The sequence below is a fragment of the Zygosaccharomyces rouxii genome (assembly GCF_000026365.1).
Source record: "Zygosaccharomyces rouxii strain CBS732 chromosome G complete sequence".
Lineage (NCBI taxonomy): Eukaryota > Fungi > Ascomycota > Saccharomycetes > Saccharomycetales > Saccharomycetaceae > Zygosaccharomyces > Zygosaccharomyces rouxii.
The window spans coordinates 628,551-647,400 of record NC_012996.1 but is presented as its reverse complement, the minus strand read 5'-3'; the positions used below and the strand labels follow the sequence as shown (position 1 = coordinate 647,400).

The following is an 18,850-nucleotide window of genomic DNA, read 5'->3' as shown; positions in this document are numbered from 1 at the left end:
TTAGATGACGACTTGTGGGTATCTTGACAAATTGTGAGTATCTGATACTTTCGAAAAGTCTTTTTGATCGAGTTCTTGTTCCACATTACCATCTTCAAATTCTTGTTCCAATAGGGAACACAACAGGTAGTCTCTGATGATATTGACAATTTCGAGAGATTCAAAAATATCTTGCGATTCATCATCATCCCCATCATCCTCATAATCATCATCACCCACACGTAATGATGATATTTGTTCAAGTAGATCGTCCTCTTCTGTGCTTTCTGAACCGTTGTTCTTCTGATTTGAACTGAAATGCTGTCCTAGCGCGTTAAAATGTGGTAATCTTCCAAAACTATTGTATCTTGAGTTCAATATCGGAGCAGAACTCAATGAAGGTAATGAAGCAGCTGGAGAAACTCTTTCTGATGGAGCATCGATTGGAGGTGGACCAATTGGTGGTAACTGATAAACTTTTGGGTAACTAGAAGGCTTATAGCCTGGCTGTACAGCAGGAGCAATTGGAGTAGTTATTACAGGTTGTTTAACAGTAGAATATTGGTTGGGTAATGAGGAAGACATATTTTTCGACAAAGTAGTGAAAAATCCAGCTGCATTCTGGGTAGCCACTGGTGGTGATCTTGGTAAACTTTCTTCTTCGCCCAATGAAGGTAGAACTGTTCTCAACTTTGCACCTAATTGTTGAGTGTAAACTGGTTCATAAGATGGAATCTCATTACTTATCAATTGTTGGAAAGATACGCGGGGTAACGTTGGTAATGAATAGCTCTTATCGGGAGTTGGTGAAGGTGAAGAAATGGAACTACTTGCAGAAGAGAATTTACTTCTAGCCACTTCAGGCTCCTCCTTTTGTTTCTTTTGGACCCTTTTGGATCCCAATTTAGGTCCTCTCCTCTTCTTTACGACAAGGTGAGATTCTGCATGCACTTTCAAATGTTTTTTCAAATCTTGAGGTCTTTTGAATTTCTTACCACATCTATAACAATCAAATGGCTTTAAAGGCACATGGACTCTTAGATGGGAGGTAATGTGATCTCTTTTCTCGGTTTTGACGTTACATTCTTCCCACTTGCAGGCCAATTGTAAATTTCTCTGAGATTTACGACCCACATGGTCCTGACACAAATGATGGTACAACAACTCAGGTTGGTTAAACATTTTACCACATTGATCCCATTTGCAGAAAAACTGTTCTTCTTCTGTACTTGATGGGGTGCTACTTTGCGGCGTTTCTACACGTGACGAGGACGAAGGTACACTCAATCTACATTTAGAACCATCATCCTCTGAATCACTGTTACCATTACTTGATGAAGTTCCACTAAAATTTGGAGAAGGCAAACTAGCACTTCTTTTCTTGAAGTCTCCGGCACCGACGGCAGGCGGTGGTGTCTTGCTAATGTTGTTCTCTGACGTATCCTGATTCAAAATATCCCTAAGCAGCACCATAGCAGCAAACCTAAACTGAAATAGAGGGGTTAGTAGTAATCGAAACTGACTGGCAGCTTTGAAGTCAACTTAATATTAGAATAGGTTAAAATAAGTTGTTTGATTACCGTCTATACGTCAAAAGTGTAACCGGAAGTCGAAGTCAGGGTCCACAGCCTGGTATCGTGTCACTTAGTACGTCTCAGATATATTTATTAACTATGCGTGAAGATCATCATAAAGTCGGTGATAGTAGGAGTTAGTACCTGCGACCCTAACGGAAAAGATGCTCGCTTTTAATTTTAGTCGCCGTTTTTTTCACTAATATTATGCCCATTTTTAAGCCTCTAATTGAGAGATTATAATAAGATTCGTTTGTACTGGGTAGGTGATTCTGCGCCTTTCTCACCAATTAAGATATTTCGTTACCCTCTTGGTAACCATCCTATCCTTTTCGATAGAAGGAAAATGGGTCTGGGGCGTATTCGAGGAGAGAAAAAAAAATAGAACAGCCAAATGCTTCTGTAGTAATACCTTTTAGTATACATCAATCCGTTTTTGTAAAGATTTACTCCGTAAATGTGGATTTACATACCTTTTTGGGTAAATTAATTTCTATATGTTCTATTATCTTACCTAAATAGGTATTCAGAAGCTGCTATAAGAACCGGATTACACAGGAAAAATAATACAAATTTCTTGTATATATGAATGTCAGTACAGTGAAATTAATTATAATCATGTCTTCTATCTTGAATTTTTGTAATACTACCAACTATTAAACTACACTATTATTGATGTATAACCAATTCGAATAAGGCAATTATGTGGGTACTAATCAAAACCACTAATAATTATGAACTATGAGGAATTAGAGTGCATAAAAAAATGAAGAATCCTTGTAACTGGTATTGGAAGTGAAATGGGTGATCAACAAGGCATTAAAACAAAAAGCAAAGAAGGAAAATTAGAAAGAAATTACCAGACGTGGGAACTGAAGGGTTGAAGATAAAACAAAATGCGCAGGAACGTAGGACAAAAAAATGAAAACAATGGGGTAAGATCAAAATCAAATTATATCAGATGAGAAACCAAAAAAAACAACTTCACAAACCAAATTACTAGAGGAGAGAAAGAACTAAAATGAAGATGCGAACCTTCTAGCGTCATCGAAAAACACGGTTACTTATCACCAAGGTGCAAAAATTTTCTGGAGTAATCGACGTCGTCGGCTAGCGAGACCTTTGAACTGCTGTTATCGATATTGTTCAGCATTTGATGGAAATCTAACCTTTGATCAACAACAACAGGTTTTGGTAATTCAAATGATTCGTCGTCTGTGGTTAACGATTGATTTGGAGCTGGTTTAGGGGTAATAATCCCCTTTTCATCGGCATACACAAATCCAGAGACCGATGAAGGTCTACTTTGATGGAGGCTTGGAGTATCACTTTTCAAACTTGGTGAGTAAATGTTATTGTTGTAGAAAGTATCAAATTGCTTTTGTTTCTTTCTTGGATGAATGAACATTGCCCAGATTAGGAATAGGATAATCCCTAGACAAACAATGCCAACCGGGACGAAAGTGCCTACAACTTTTCCCGTAGAAGCCCAGTAACCACCGTTTCCGTTTTGAATAGATTTTTGACTGCCAGCAGTCGGCGAATTGGTGACAACCCTGGTTTGAGTGTATCTACTCCCTTGGCTAGTAAGAATCACCATTGAATACCTTATGGATGTAATTTCTCCCCCACCTGCTGACCTCGTTAGTGTTTTAATAGGACTTGATGATGTGGTCGAACGTACTGAAAAGGACGTTACGAAAGCAGACTTTAGAGTGTCTGATGAACTCTGACTAGAAGAGCCGCTACTAGTTGCAACCGGAGTGCTACTACCTGAGCTTGGATAGCTACTAGCGCTTGAAATTGAACTCCAAGTATTTGATGTTATTGTACTCGAAGGGTCTGAACTACTTTCACTGCTAGTGGAACTTGGATAACTGCTCGTTGTGGGACTAATAGGCCAGCTATAGCTCGAGCTAGAGGAGGAATAACTTGAAGATGGACTCGAAGTAGGGCTCCAAACGCTACTACTGGAACTTGAACTTGGACTGTAACTAGTAGTAGTAGATTTTGGCAAACTGTCACTACTACTCCCAATAGAACTGTAAGCACTTGAACTGTCAGAGCTGGACGAAGTTGCATCTAGAATGAAATCACTTGAACTTGAGCTAGCTTTAGAGCTGTAACTGAAACTAGAGCTAGAACTTGGTGAATAAGATGAACTCGATGACAAGTAGCCAAAGGCGCCACTACTGCCGCTGCTGGCTGTTGAAGTTGGCGACCAAGAGCTGCTATAGCTAAAGCTGCTACTACTACCACTGCTGCTTGGAGAATAAGACCGGCTGGTTGAGCTTGAACTGTAACTTGAACTTGGAATAGATGAACTACTCGAAAAAATGGAGCTCGAACTGGAACTCGATGACTGGTAGCTGCTTGAACTTGGTGCAGATGAACTGCTCGAAGGTATTGAACTCGACGAGCTTGGTAGAGAGCTACTAGAGCTTGGTGCAGATGAACTACTTGAACTACTGCTCACAAAACTGCTAGAGCTTGAGATCGAGCTTGAACTTGGCGTTGAGCTCGAGTAACTGTGCGAACTTGAGGGCAAACTAGAGTAACTGCTTGAACTTGGAACAGCTGAGCTACTACTACTAAAACTCGAAAAGCTGCTGCTTGGTGAATAGCTCGAACTCGAACTCGAACTCGACGGAGTACTGGAGGGGTAAATGTCGCTACTCACGGAGGAGTAGCTGCTACCGCTGGCAGTATTAGCGGAACTCGAACTAGGACTTGAGTAACTACTAGTTGAGCTCGGGACTGCTGAACCGCTGCTAGCAACTTCCGACGATGACGACAAACCGGGGTATGTGGATGAAGAGTCGGAAGCAGTAGGGGAAGCAGAGGACGAAGAGAATAAACTGGCAGGAGAAGATGATGATGGTGATGGTGATGAACTCTCAAAGTTTGAAACACTGCTGCTGCTGTCAGTAGGTCCAGGAGCCGAACTTGAAGAGTAGGAACCACTCGTACCGCCTGTTTGACTACTGCTGCTTGCTGTCGGAGTCTCCGAAGAAGATGGTGAAAAATCGGAAGAGCTCGAGGTAGCTGCATTGACAGAAGAAGAGTAACTCTCCGTGTTCGAACTCGAGCCACCTGAACCATAACCGCTTGGACTTGGTGCTGAACTAAACGGATCATTATCTCGAGACGATGGTTGCGGTTGACTGCTATAGCTAGGAATACTTCCAGTCGTACCTGTTACCGAAGGCGTGGAAGATCCTGCTACTTTAATACTATCACTACTTTCATTAGCACCACTATTTGAATCCCATGGGGTACTATCACCATCTAAAGTATATCCATTATTACTGGCAGAAGCAACCCGTTGAGCCAGCAACAACGCCAGTGTCAAAGTTATTGTCCAGCAACCACTCAAACGATATAACATTTGATGATATATTGGGTAGGTTGATGTAGTACTGGTAAATAATACACTTTGACTTTTGATATGTTCGTTTGTTTGAAGATCCGCTATGGGTTTTGAAAACAAGAAAATTATAGAGATGTTTTTCACTTGAATATATACTAGCAGAGAGCAAAAAGACTTACAGAAGATTCGGATTTCCAGAAACAGGGCAAATCTGTAAGCCCAGTTGTGTTATCTCAATAGAGACAACAACGGTAAGCAACAATCAGTCCGCTGAAAAAAATAGAATAAAAAAAGAAAACTTCCACTAGTCGTGTCAGTAGGGAGAGGGGGAGAAGATGGAAGGACAGAATTAAATTTAAGATGCAACATGGAACTGGGTAGCACAAGAAACAAAATAAGAAACCCACGCTTTTTCCTGTGTGTTGTGGGCGTACAATTCTTGGAATAACATATGCGTCTTGTTTACAAGTAAAAAGAACAACCAAAATTCGCTATATTGTGGAACATACTCGAGACAACACGGATCGACGCGTCATAATGTGCGCAGTAAACGAAATTTAAGAGGCGGCTTCTTATTAAAGTAATTTTTCTTGGTTACTTTGTTTATTCGGTTGCTACCGTTTTTTCTTTATCTCCTCTTCGTAAAGAATCTCGCACCAGTATCAATAGATTCACCTCGTTGATCTAATTGCTCGATACAGTCAAGGTGCGGCAAGGACTAAAGGGATGTAGACGCAGCAATACTGTTTTAGGAAATGTACACACTTAGAGGCGGAACGGATTTTGAAGATCTGGCACTAGGGTCCCGTTATGCGGTTCCACACCGCGAAAAAAAAGAGAGAGAAAGGACTAGTTCGCTGAGCCGTTACAAGGCGCTCGTCTCATATACGAAATTTTTCGCGGAGGCCGCCGGGCTCGCCTTGTATAAGCCGCAAGGTGAAACGGGGTTTGAGACACCGATGAGACCAAGTATTCGTTTCTACCGTATGCCTCTGTCGGTCACGTAGCCATCAAAGAAGGTTTCGAATAATGTTTGGGTGTAAGAGGGCAGTGAGATTGCTCAAATGTATAGAAAACGGGAATTCTTGAAATCGAATGTTCCATGCCAAAAATGCAGGATGTATAGAACAGTAGAAAGTTAATATTGCCCCCAGGGGGCCGAGGGCGGCTAGAGCACGGGGCACGGGGTAGAGGGCGGCTAAAGCATTGGGTCTGTGAAAATTGAGGAGGAGCGTATGAGGTTGGATCTTGTCACTAGCTTGTAGTAGCTTGCACTGTAGTTAATGTAGCCCTTTTTTTTTCGATTCATCTTTCTTAACCGGTCTAAGCAAAGTAACGTTTTGGTCACAAAAGTTTAGTTTCAGTGTACAAGTGCTGGACAAACATGAAAAGGGAAAGGTCACGCAATACGAAGCGGTATATACTATTGTCTACTTGTCATGTGATCGCTTCGGAGAAACTATAAACCCGTTCGCATCATTACAATGGTCGTTATTCGTTGAAAAAAAAAAAAAGAAGCATGAGTAAAGACGTGGGAAACAGAGTAAAGTACAAGAGAAAAGAAGGAATATTAGAAAATTGGAATAAAAAAGATGCTGAAAGGCCAAATATCAAGGCTATAGTATTAATACACTACCCTCATTTTTCCGTTCGTCAAGGTTTACCACTACAAAACACGGATTACGTTTAATTCGTTATGGTTGAGAACATACCACCAGTCCTGAGTTCTCATCACTACAAGCATTTAAAGCATTTGGATCGCTGTAAACAGCTAGTTGAAACATGTGTGGAATTATTGTCAAAGGGTGATCACGATGCATTGGCCTATTTGGCTCGTACTTTGGGAATACCACCACAGTTAAGACACAAAGTATGGCCCCTTTTATTAAAATATCATCCAATGTGTATTTCACCAAATATTCTTTCCAATACAGTAGTTTGGGACTCTGAACATAATTTTTACAAATTGGTCAGTGGTACTAGTAGTTCAAACGATATCAATAAAGAACCAAGGGAAGGGTTGGAAAATTTAATTTTACATGATTTAAAGAAATATTTTAGAAATGTCAGCAAATCGGAAGAGGACCACGAATTACAAGTTCTAAAAGAGGCAGTATTAAAATTTTTATCCAAATGGTCAAGAATTTTCCAGTACGAAAGCGGGTTAGCCTGGATTGCAGTTGGGTTGGCTGAATGGATTCCAATCATTGAAAATTCAGAAGGGCCTATTGTATTAAATGAAAGAAAAAACCATACAAGTGGTACCACTACACCGAATCAACCAAATCCAACGTGCTTATCACCGTTATTCAAGGAATATCCCTTGCCATCATATTTGAAGTCTAAACTGCCGAAAGATTCAATTTTTGATTTTAACGAGATATATGAAAGGATTGTGCTTGTGATTCTCCATTGTCCTGATACTATAACAGCTCAAAAACTTGTTGAAGCTGAATCTTTGAAAAATTCGGCACCAAGGCGTGGTTCCTATGCTATAAAGGAAGGCAAACTAAACTATTCGCCGTTCTTATCCGGCGGTGATTTAGGTTATCAAACCCAAGTTTTTTTCAAAGTTTTCTCAACAGTTTTACCAGAATTATATCAACCTTTTACAGAGGAAAATGCAGTCCAGCCGAGTTCAAAGAGAACTGGTTGGTTATATTGGTGGATGAAATGTTCCGGTGCTAGAGCTTTCCAAAAGCAAGATAGGGGTCGTCTTTGGGATATTTTGTTAGGTTGGAGACCTGAACCTAATAGGCATACGATTGATTTTTTTCTGAACTACAATTCTAAAAAATTCGATCATCTTTATCATTCAAGATTCAGGAACAACTTGGATTTTTTCAATTCGACTTCCAAGAATGATCCATTTTGGTTCCCAGACTTGGACACAATACCGTTGGGGACCTCTAAATTCAAATACGATTTTAACGTTTTTGAAGAATTACTAGACAGAAATAGCTATGGTCATGATGCACCTCCGGATCCAGTTCCTGGAAATAATGATGATGATAAGATTCCGTTCTCTTTGATAGATTCACATATTCAGTTGGTCTTCATTTACATTGCAATTTTACAGCATAACGAATTCAAGCTTTTAGAATTTGAAGAAACTGAAACTTCCGAATTTCTCAATAACGTCCCCATGCTTTCTAGGGCAGACGATATTTGCTTTAAAAGGCTTTGCGATGATGATCAATCAACATACCAAAATGGTTTTACCAGTCAAGAGGATCTGCCGAAACGTCCTGGTTCTTCCAAACTACGTATAGGAAGTGATGCAAAGACTTCAAGGTCGTTTAATGATATTTTGACCATGGCAGGTGACATCTGGCGTAAGTGGCTTTGGCAAGAATTAGAGGAATGCTTTGTATCTGAGTGACCTTCAAACCTTCGTGTATAGTGTTTTTATTTTATTTTTTTTAAAAACCCATCATGATGTGCAGCTTAACAAGGCGTGGGTAACTGGCGTTAAAATGAGAAGTCGAAATAAAGTGAACTGAACATTCAGATACATTTGATTAAGGTATTTTGATCCCATGTTTTGTGCCATCAGTGGTAAGCCGCCAAGAACACCAGTAGTATCGCTTGTTTCCAAATGCGTGTTTGAAAAAGATCTGATTGAACAGTACATTCAAGAGACCGGTAATGATCCCATCAGTAATGCACCATTGAGTGTAGATCAACTACTTATCATTTCGCAAACACCACAACAATCTGCGTTTACCAATGCTGTGAATTCATCTACTTTAAACAGCAACTATAGTATCCCCAATCTACTTTCCTCATTGCAAAATGAATGGGATGCCATCATGTTAGAAAACTTTAGACTTAGGAAACAATTAGATGCATTTACCAAACAATTATCCACTGCCTTGTATGAACGTGATGCTGCCAAAATTGTAGCTTCTAATGCTCTCAGGGAAAGAGAACAATTAGTACAGGAATTGAACCAATTGAGTTTGCACCTTGGAGTAGATGAAGCGGAAGAATCAGAAGAGCAAGTGACTGGATTACCACAGGACCTGATAGAGCAACTCTTGAACGCTTCGAAAGAGTACGTGAATATTACTAAAAAGAATAAAGATCTATTCGTGGATGAGGTATCCGAACTGGTGTGCAGGAATAACTACAATGCGTCGGATTCTCCTGTACTACAAAGTGGGAGCAAGTTACGATCAGGTTTATCGAAATCAGTTGTATTCACCATCGATGACGGTAACACAGTATATTACACTCAGGGTGATAAGAATAGCCAATTTGAAATCAACGTCGAAGAGAAACTGGAGTACCTAACAATGACCCCTAACGAGGAATACCTAATTTTCTCAACCACTGATGGTAAAATCGGTACTTATAATATTAAAGAGTCCCAAAAGCATGTCCTTGAAATTCGTACTGATGAAATAATATTAATCCAATCGCACGAATATATTCTCAACGACCAATTTTTATGGGTGGATAAAAAGGGAAAAGTCGGGTACAGTTCTTTAGATGGTTCTAAGACTACTCTAGTTTCACAAGGCGGAGCTGGGGACTTTTCACGAGCAGCATTGCATAAGGACGGGCTTCTACTAGCGCTTGTGCAAGACGATAACATTCAAATCCGTAACGTGACACAATTTGAAGAACCGCCAACAGTGTGGAATCTCGGAAAAGAAATAAACCAAGAGGGTTCAATTACAGGTGTAAAATTTAGCAGTAATGGTTATTGGATGATAGTGTCTACAACACATGCTATTATGTCTTTCGACCTAAGAAAATCTGTCGGCACACTCGCCGTTCAACCGATTACCATTGAATCTCAAATATGGGACACCGATCTCTCTGGTAAACATTTAGTGATCTGGCAATCCGGAAGGCTGCAGTTTTACAGTTTTGTCAAATCGAGCAAGACATGGGAATTGAACAAAGACCTTCCACTAAAGCCATTGGAAGAACAAGATTTAAAATCATTGAAATTAAGCTACGGTGAATCTGGTGCCGTCACAGTGCTGCAATCATTAAACAAAATTCAAGTCTTCTCATTGGAGTAGTTGGTATTTCCAGGATGAGTGCCCTTTTTGCCTGGTGATTTTTCGGTTATCGCGAAAAACCCAGACCCGTGTATCCTCTGAAGCAAAACAAACCCCGGTCGAAAAATTAAACATGGACCTCATCACTTCAATAAGGGCCATCTGTACATACATTTGTACTGGTAAGGAGACACCATAGGAATCTCACTGGCGAGATGTCGTTGTTTGACTCCATGCGAGTATTTGGACCATCCTCTACTGAGCTCAAAGTTAGAAAAGCTACAAATGAAGACGAAAAAACTGGTGCTACCGGAACCTTGATGAATGAAATATCGGTACTTACGTATAGTCCTAAAACCGTTCGAGAAATCACCCAGGTACTCAAGAGAAGATTGTCAAGTTACGGTAGAAGGACATCCCACAAAAACAGTATCCATATTGTCAAGGCTCTTACATTAATACTCTATCTGATAAATAACGGTTCTGAAGAATTCGTTGCATGGGTAAGAGGTAATCTTATTTATTTCGAGTGTCTAAAGAGTTGTGAAGTTTCGCAGAAACGTGATGAACCCTTGGCCAAACAGATACGATCAATGTCTAATCAAATTTGTGATTGCGTTAAGGACGACGAATTACTCGAAAACAAAAAAAAGGAAATAATAGAATTTAGATCTAGTATATCTTCACCAGGACGTAAGTCCACAGATAATAGCCATTTGAAATTAATCGGTGTAGCCAAAGGTTCATTAGAACGTACTCCAATATCGTTAACTAACCAAAAAAATGAAAATGTGACATTGTTGAGTGAATACCAGTACGCACCAAATCCAGATATTTATTACAGAAGGGGTACTACGAGTTTAGATTTAAGAAGAAGAAATAAAGGTAGTGCTAATGAAATATCAGTGATACGATTAGATCCGTTAGAAGAAGAAAATGAAGCAAGGTCCATTCAAGCTAAAGGTTGGAAAGCAATCGGAGGTTACATAAAGTAGAGGTTCAATGCTAGATGTAGTTCCGTGTTTACGTTGCTCGCTAATTGTCTAGTTGGTTGGTTTGAACGTTGCTGATGCATCCTTACACCACATAAAACAGCTTTTATTGTCGAACTTTTTCATTCTCTACTCGGGTGAAAAAATTTTGTCAATTTCACCTTCGAGCATCAGAACTCGTCACTACAGTGAACACATAGAAAACAAGAGGAATAACTGAGTATTGATAGAACAAGTATTTTCGATGAGTTAAATCGAAACGGATTGAATTGCAACAAATTGCTTCAGAAGAGTACTCAGCTAGACTCAATTCCCTTTGACTATGGGCAGATTTTCATATCGTCACCGATGTGACCTTGAAAGGGTGGAAGGACGACCTTACCACGTGAATAACACGTGATGACTACGAGCTAAAATTTCACGTGTACTTCACGTGTTCGGCAGTTTCCCCCACATTCCGGACGTTTCTTTTGAATTCTAGCCAATCATTCACAACGACCCATTGGACCCATACAACACTGCCTCGTGACCACAATTTTGATAAATGGTGATGTGATACGATACCCAAAAGGGGGGTATTACATATCCTCAAAGCAAGCTGGAAAATTAGGAGTATAAAAGGCAGCCAGTTTTCGCCACCCGAGAATCAATTTGCAACACACTTTGCATTGTAAACAAAACCACATATTTAAGAAAGCAGAGTTTGTGTTGAGTTTCTGTCTGAAAAGAGGTAGAGAAATAGACCAAATTCAGTTTCTTTTGATTAGTGAGCTTTTAATTTTTATTTCAGTTTGATATTATGCAGATTTTCGTTAAGACTTTGACTGGTAAGACTATTACCTTGGAGGTTGAATCTTCTGATACCATCGACAACGTTAAGTCAAAGATCCAAGACAAGGAAGGTATTCCTCCAGACCAACAGAGATTGATTTTTGCTGGAAAGCAACTGGAAGACGGTAGAACTTTGTCTGATTACAACATCCAGAAGGAATCCACTCTTCACTTGGTCTTGAGATTAAGAGGTGGTATGCAAATTTTCGTCAAGACTCTAACTGGTAAAACTATCACTTTAGAAGTCGAGTCTTCCGACACCATCGACAACGTCAAGTCAAAGATTCAGGACAAGGAAGGTATTCCACCCGACCAACAGAGACTGATTTTTGCTGGTAAGCAGCTGGAAGATGGCAGAACACTATCTGATTACAATATCCAGAAGGAATCTACTCTGCACTTGGTTCTAAGACTAAGAGGTGGTATGCAGATTTTCGTTAAGACTCTAACCGGTAAGACCATCACTTTGGAAGTGGAATCTTCTGATACTATCGACAACGTCAAATCTAAGATCCAGGACAAAGAAGGCATTCCTCCAGACCAACAGAGATTGATTTTTGCAGGTAAGCAACTTGAGGATGGCAGAACTTTATCTGATTACAACATCCAGAAGGAATCTACTCTTCACTTGGTTCTAAGACTAAGAGGTGGTATGCAAATTTTCGTTAAGACTCTAACCGGTAAGACTATCACTCTGGAAGTGGAATCTTCTGATACCATCGACAACGTCAAGTCCAAGATCCAAGACAAGGAAGGTATTCCCCCAGACCAACAGAGACTAATTTTTGCTGGTAAACAATTAGAAGACGGTAGAACTCTGTCTGATTACAACATTCAGAAGGAATCTACTCTGCACTTGGTCTTGAGATTAAGAGGTGGTATGCAAATCTTCGTCAAGACTCTAACTGGTAAAACTATCACTTTAGAAGTCGAGTCTTCCGACACCATCGACAACGTCAAGTCAAAGATTCAGGATAAGGAGGGTATTCCTCCAGACCAACAAAGACTAATCTTTGCTGGTAAGCAACTTGAGGATGGCAGAACCCTGTCTGATTACAACATCCAGAAGGAATCTACTCTGCACCTGGTTCTAAGATTAAGAGGTGGTATGCAAATCTTTGTGAAAACCTTGACTGGTAAAACCATCACTTTGGAAGTGGAATCTTCTGATACTATCGATAATGTTAAATCTAAAATTCAGGACAAGGAAGGTATTCCTCCTGACCAACAGAGATTGATTTTTGCAGGTAAGCAATTGGAAGACGGTAGAACTCTGTCTGATTACAACATCCAGAAAGAGTCTACTCTGCACTTGGTTTTAAGACTAAGAGGTGGAGCTATGTTAGTCTAAGGTATAAGGTTGACTTTGTAACAAGATATCGGGTGGTTTTCCGGAATTTCCCTTGGGCTTTTTATTATGGGACGGCTTCGGATACGCGCTTATAAATAGATATACGTATTTTTCTATCCTCTATATATCTGTGTAGCGGATTTAAAAGTGTTGTAACTGCTAATCATTTATTCCTAGAATTTTTAATTCGTTGCTGACCTTAGCTGAAACATCGGTTTCACTTAGGTTGATCAAATCTCTCTGGATCTCATTTCTCAGGTAGGCGTCTTTCGTAGAGATTTTACTGCCGAATCTCACCAATTGAATCTTGGCGTTGTCAACAGTTTCTCTCGTTGAATTGCGAATAAACAATTCGTTCCACAATTTCCTCAAAGACTCTTCGAATTCAACTGCAACAAATTTTTCATTGTAAGTCTCCATTATTTCAGATCCAATCTCACAGGCACCTACTTGAGTTCTCCAAGTATAAATGACAAAATCTTCTTGTAAGAGGAAAAGAATCTTGGAAACGATAAAGTGGAATAAACTGTAGGGGTATACATCATTCACAGGTCGACAAATTTTGGCACACGATTTTAAGAGTTTGATTGAATAGTCTTCAAGTTCGACATTCTTGGGAGATGATTTGAGACTTATCTCAGAATAGGGTTTGGATCTCTTGTTGGAAGAATCTCCATCTTCGGCACCATCTTCAAAGAAGGTCTGTGCTACTTGGATTAATTTATCCACCATTGATGGCTGTGGAAAAACTTCCATAAACCGACAGTAAGAAAATATAATTTGCTTTGTATATCTTTTATTCTGTCGACCAAGTTCTGCGGTGAGAACATCTTGTAACGATTCAGACAGTTCACTGTGTGAATTCACGTATACGTGAAATTTTACGGCTAGTGATACCAGTGCCTCTACGATAACTTCTTTACCTTCCCATGTTCTTCCTTTGAGAGATTCAATTGTAATTTCAAATAACTGTTGCACAGTTTCTTCCTTCACAGTTAAATCAACTTTTTCACATAGTAGGGATACAGATTTAGCACAAGTACGTCTCATGGCAAAATCCTTAGATCCAATATATTTCTGCAGCAGATCAACAGTCTCTTTTAAATACAGTTTCATTGCACCAGTACCGGATGTTGAGGTCTCTGTCCATACTTTAGAAAAGAAGGTTCCTACAACTTCATCAGCGTCATTAGACGCTATAAACAGCAATGGCACATAGATCCCTGATACATCTTCAAATTGTTTGTTAGCATATTTGGAAACTGCTTCCACGGCAGATCCTACAACTTTTCTTGAAATCGACTCATTTGACGTGAAATATCTTTCAGACAACTGTTCTGCATATTTGACGCACTTCTCCAAAGAAGCGACATGATATACATGTCCAAATGAAAGGGCAAATGTCAAACGTACAGATTCGTTTCGATCGTCAAACTGATTTACACATACTTTGAGCAATCTACCACTATAAGGAGTTAAAGAAAAGGAATATCTCCTAACCAAAATGTTGACCACTGTTGATGCCGCCACTTTCGAAGGTAGCCCCACTGATTTCTTGATTGCCTTGGTCACACTGTTCACATGGGAGTCGATTAAGGAATCATCCGAATTGGTAATCAATTTGTCTATGGCCTCAAGTAATGGAGAATTGGTAACAGTTGTCTTTCTATGCATATCAATAGTATTCGCATCCACTTTGTAATTACTAGCGTTTAATGAGAGGAAATTTACAATCTGTGGCTCAATAGAGGAAAATAAAAGTATAAATTCATGGACAAGTTCCACTGCAAAAGGTTTCATGGCACTTCCAGAGTTTTTAATCAAATCAACAATTGTCTTGAGGGAAAAATTTCTGACGTCCTCAGCATCACTGTTGAGTCCTCTAGTACCCAACAAAAATGGCAGAATGCTTTCCAAGATATGCCTAGACTTTTCCGGTTTAACACCTTTGTTAACGTCAACAGCACGAGCTAAGATCTTGGCAAGTACTGTAGTTAATCTAATACCAGCTTCACGAACACTCTCTTTAATATCATCCATAGATCTGAAAGCCATAAACCAGATGTCCAGAAGCTTGTCATCCAATTGCTCCCTCCCTTGGCCCTGTACCAATTGCAATAGTGCTAGCGTACTTGCTTCACGAACTCTCCATTCTTTGTTACCCATACCAGCAAGAAGTTCTTTCAATATTTCATCAAAATACTCGCTGATGACAGAATTTGAATTGGAAATCAAAGTGTTCCAAATGTCATTCATCGAACGAGAAACGCTCTGGTACGGATCAAATCTGTACCTGTAAAGCTTGGGTATTAATTTCTCAGCGGTACCACGGTCTTCTAATAGAAGGTTCTCCAAAGATGATTTTGACATGATCGCTCCTAGGCCGAATGCAATACCTTTCCGGGATGCCCATAGTGAAGAGCTCTTCGCTAAAGACATGAATTTATATACAAGAGCAGGATCACCGACTTCTGAAGCCAAATTCAAAATATCTTTGTAGGTACTGACAGAACCGTCACCAGTATTGAGCATCCCTTCATCAAACAATTGTGTATCTGCAGATACGGTTCCCGAAGACATATTCATTGCATTTGCGGAATCTGTGAAGGATTTCAAGAGACTCTTGATCATGCTTTCTTGCAGATCACCATTACCAATTTCATACACCAAACTCAAACCCCTGGATGCGGAATCTTGTACAAACTCATCCTTATCTACCAGGAACTTCATGAATCTTAAATGAATTTCATTGCATCTAGAGGAAATTTCAGTTGTACTTTTTAGATATTGAAGCAAGGATAGCAACCAGATGCAAGCGGATTTTCTAAGGCTAGGTTTCGTTGAATCACAGGCATTGAGGACTTTATCGAGAACAATACCAACATTTTCGTCTCCAAATGAATTTTGTAAAGGAACTAGAGCGGTTCTTGAGACATCTAGTTGCTTTAGTAGGAAAGAACTTTTCCATCCACCAGCCAAAATGGATAGCGATTCTCCTACGGCGAAAATGAGTTCAATCTGTTTAGAAACATGAGTATCATAAAGTTTGTTAAAAAATTCTTCGAATAAGCCGAATTCTCTGGAATATAGAGAAAAGGTTCCCCATATTTCCACATATGCTTCATCTTTCAATAGCTTAGAACCCAAAAGATCAATCAGTCGATTTAAGGTATCGTGTCTGGCTTGAGAGTCCAATTCTCGCAATAAACCGAACTTTGAGACTTCACATAGAAGCTTTCCCGAGAGAAGTTTTAATTTTGGATTTGAAATGAGGGATAAAAGATTGCTGACCAAAGCTCCCAGTCTTTCATTACCCACAAGCTTAAAATGGCCCCTCAGATACAATCTTGGAAAAATATAAGAATCTGCAATGAGACTGGCGCCAATTTCGCCACCCGGAGAAGTCTCAATACGTTGGTCGACAATAGTTTTCAAGTGTGGTGAATTTGGGACGCTGGCTGATATTATTCCCAGCAAATTGGCTCCTGAGACAATATCTAAATCGTTTGCTGTTTGAATAGTTCCCAGAAAGTTGTAGAATGCAGGGATTAAATCCTCAAGAGCTCCCAGAGTCTTATCGCTACAATTCCTTAACAAAATCAAAAGCAGCTCTCCATAAATGGCGTCGGGATATTTAGCAGTAGAAATATGTCTCCCACTTTCGTTCTTTTGAATGATTTCGCCACATAAAAGTCTCAAGAACCCTGTAAACCACTCCCCATCAAAACCGGAGATCAAGTTCAAAGCTAGAGAAGAGACTTTATCATCAACATCCAATGCCTTTTCTATACGTAACGACCAGTCCTCATCTTGAACCACACAGGTAGATTTCCCACGAACTGCTTGTGAAATTAAACATTGCTTGGCGAAACGGACAGCGGTTCCCAAAGTTCCCCGGATGACGGAGGTAACAGTCAGGGACTTTAAGTCGTTTTCCTTTAGCAAAGTGGCAACGAATTCAGGGAAGGAAGGAAGCATTGTTTCACTGATCCTAGAGGAGAGTAACTCACTTGTGGACTTAAATTCTTTAGTGTCAGAAGCACGATTCATTCTAAACCAGTATGGATCTAAACCTTTATTTGACTCCTCAATAATATCAAATCTATTAGCACGGGAGGTTCCCCAAATGTTAAATAAGCGAGCTTCTGAATCATCGAATTCAAAAGTAGCATTGGCATATTTTATCAAGATAAATCGACAAGCCATCAGAGAATCTTTAGTCTCTTTATTCTCTGAAGATTCCAGTTCAAAATCATCAGAAAGGTGTTTTCTTATAATTTCCCTCAGTTTTTCCTTTGAAGCTGCTGGTAGTTGTGAAAGGCTACCTGTCAAAGAAGTCAATGCCTCTTGAATACTAGGCAGAAATTCCGAGAAATCACCTCTTAAAGAGTCGAATAAAAATTCGATAAAGGAAAGATCTTTGAGGAGATCGAAATCTCTACTCAAAATATCACCTAAAGTTTCATATTGTAATCTTCTCTGCAAGATGGTATTGGCAAAATTTGGTGTCGATGATGATAATTGTAATCTGGGCCAGCCTTCAGAATGCAGGTTGTTTCTAATCAAGGATGCAATATTAACATTAAACCCAATACCTTCATTTTCCCCTGGCTGTTCTATCAAATTCTTGTAGTTATGTTGTGCTACGTGACGAACAAAGGTCAAACACGATGATCTCAATCTGTAAAGAGAAGAATGAAGACCAATGTGACAGATTTGTGAAACTTTTTTAGCATTTGACGTAGCATAAACACTTTTGTTTAAAAAAGAAAGAATTTTATCCTGTAATTCAGGTCTCACTGGCGGTTTCCCTACACTTTTATCACCTGTGTACAACGATATGAGGAAGTCAACAAAATCAGGATCCTCTGAAGAAATATTTAACTTTTTCAAATAAAATGCTGCAGTATCAGAAATATCGCTTGAATCAGTCGATGCAACTATAAGGAATTTCGCTAATAATTTTGTATCTTGAGTGAATCCACTATTAAAAAATTTAAAGATCGAACTCTTGAAATGAACCATTTGTTCTTTAGTAAACGTGACCCCAGCAGTATAGGTGAAGAAGGATACTTCATCAGCACATAAACCAGGACATGTGTAACCTCTTGGAATTATCTTCGTCTGTGGATCAGCCTTGGCGGGTATTAAAAAGAAAAATTGCGTAAATTTTTGAGCTAAAAACTCGAGATCTCCCCTATCTTCAAGTTTTAAAGATTCAAATGCTTCATCCTCTTCTTTGCTACTTCTCTGAGGTGGTACCCAACTCGTAATCAATTTACAAACGATGTGGAAAACTCTTGCTGCGGCTGCATCAGGTAATTTTGAAATCTCACGCATCGCCACAGGTATCAATTGCCTTTTCTCTCCTACTTCTAATCTATCAATACCTTTAGAAGCCAAAAGTAAACTGTAAAGACGTACATTGTTTGATTCTTGGGTAAATGGTGGCTTCTGAGATTGTAATAGTAGCTTCTCAACAGGTAACCTGACATTAGTCAACGAATTCAATCGAGCCAATACGTCTCTCAAGGAATTGAATACAGCCTGTCTTACCGATGCATGTGGCGAACCAAGCTTAAGAAGCAGCGGTGGTAAGAAAGTATCCAAATTCTGTTCGAACTTATCTGGTGTATCTGACAACGCAAGCCTTAATTCCACTTTCTCTACCAGCTCTTTCTCCTTAACTTCTGAAGTAACAGATGACATGGATTCAATGGACGGATAAGACAGCTTTA

At 39.5% G+C, this 18,850-nt stretch overlaps 7 protein-coding genes across 7 annotated transcripts; 4 read left to right on the top strand and 3 right to left on the bottom strand.

Annotated features, from left to right (window-relative positions):
• Positions 1-1,452, bottom strand: RIM101 (alkaline-responsive transcriptional regulator RIM101; the record flags this gene model as incomplete). Its single annotated transcript, XM_002498296.1, has 1 exon — positions 1-1,452. One exon carries the CDS (start codon positions 1,450-1,452, stop codon positions 1-3), a length of 1,452 nt encoding a protein of 483 aa, XP_002498341.1.
• Positions 1,453-2,613: 1,161 nt separating this feature from the next.
• Positions 2,614-4,941, bottom strand: WSC4 (Wsc4p; the record flags this gene model as incomplete). Its single annotated transcript, XM_002498295.1, has 1 exon — positions 2,614-4,941. The coding sequence occupies one exon, from the start codon at positions 4,939-4,941 to the stop codon at positions 2,614-2,616; it is 2,328 nt and encodes a 775-aa protein (XP_002498340.1).
• Positions 4,942-6,619: 1,678 nt separating this feature from the next.
• OCA5 (Oca5p) lies at positions 6,620-8,305 on the top strand (the record flags this gene model as incomplete). The annotated part of the gene is made up of 1 exon (XM_002498294.1): positions 6,620-8,305. The coding sequence occupies one exon, from the start codon at positions 6,620-6,622 to the stop codon at positions 8,303-8,305; it is 1,686 nt and encodes a 561-aa protein (XP_002498339.1).
• A 157-nt stretch (positions 8,306-8,462) lies between these two features.
• On the top strand, positions 8,463-9,959 carry PRP19 (E3 ubiquitin-protein ligase PRP19; the record flags this gene model as incomplete). The annotated part of the gene is made up of 1 exon (XM_002498293.1): positions 8,463-9,959. One exon carries the CDS (start codon positions 8,463-8,465, stop codon positions 9,957-9,959), a length of 1,497 nt encoding a protein of 498 aa, XP_002498338.1.
• A 194-nt stretch (positions 9,960-10,153) lies between these two features.
• Positions 10,154-10,933, top strand: ENT4 (Ent4p; the record flags this gene model as incomplete). Its single annotated transcript, XM_002498292.1, has 1 exon — positions 10,154-10,933. One exon carries the CDS (start codon positions 10,154-10,156, stop codon positions 10,931-10,933), a length of 780 nt encoding a protein of 259 aa, XP_002498337.1.
• A 796-nt stretch (positions 10,934-11,729) lies between these two features.
• Positions 11,730-13,112, top strand: UBI4 (ubiquitin; the record flags this gene model as incomplete). The annotated part of the gene is made up of 1 exon (XM_002498291.1): positions 11,730-13,112. One exon carries the CDS (start codon positions 11,730-11,732, stop codon positions 13,110-13,112), a length of 1,383 nt encoding a protein of 460 aa, XP_002498336.1.
• Positions 13,113-13,271: 159 nt separating this feature from the next.
• On the bottom strand, positions 13,272-18,821 carry ECM29 (Ecm29p; the record flags this gene model as incomplete). Its single annotated transcript, XM_002498290.1, has 1 exon — positions 13,272-18,821. The coding sequence occupies one exon, from the start codon at positions 18,819-18,821 to the stop codon at positions 13,272-13,274; it is 5,550 nt and encodes a 1,849-aa protein (XP_002498335.1).
• Between the last annotated feature and the right edge of the window lie 29 nt (positions 18,822-18,850).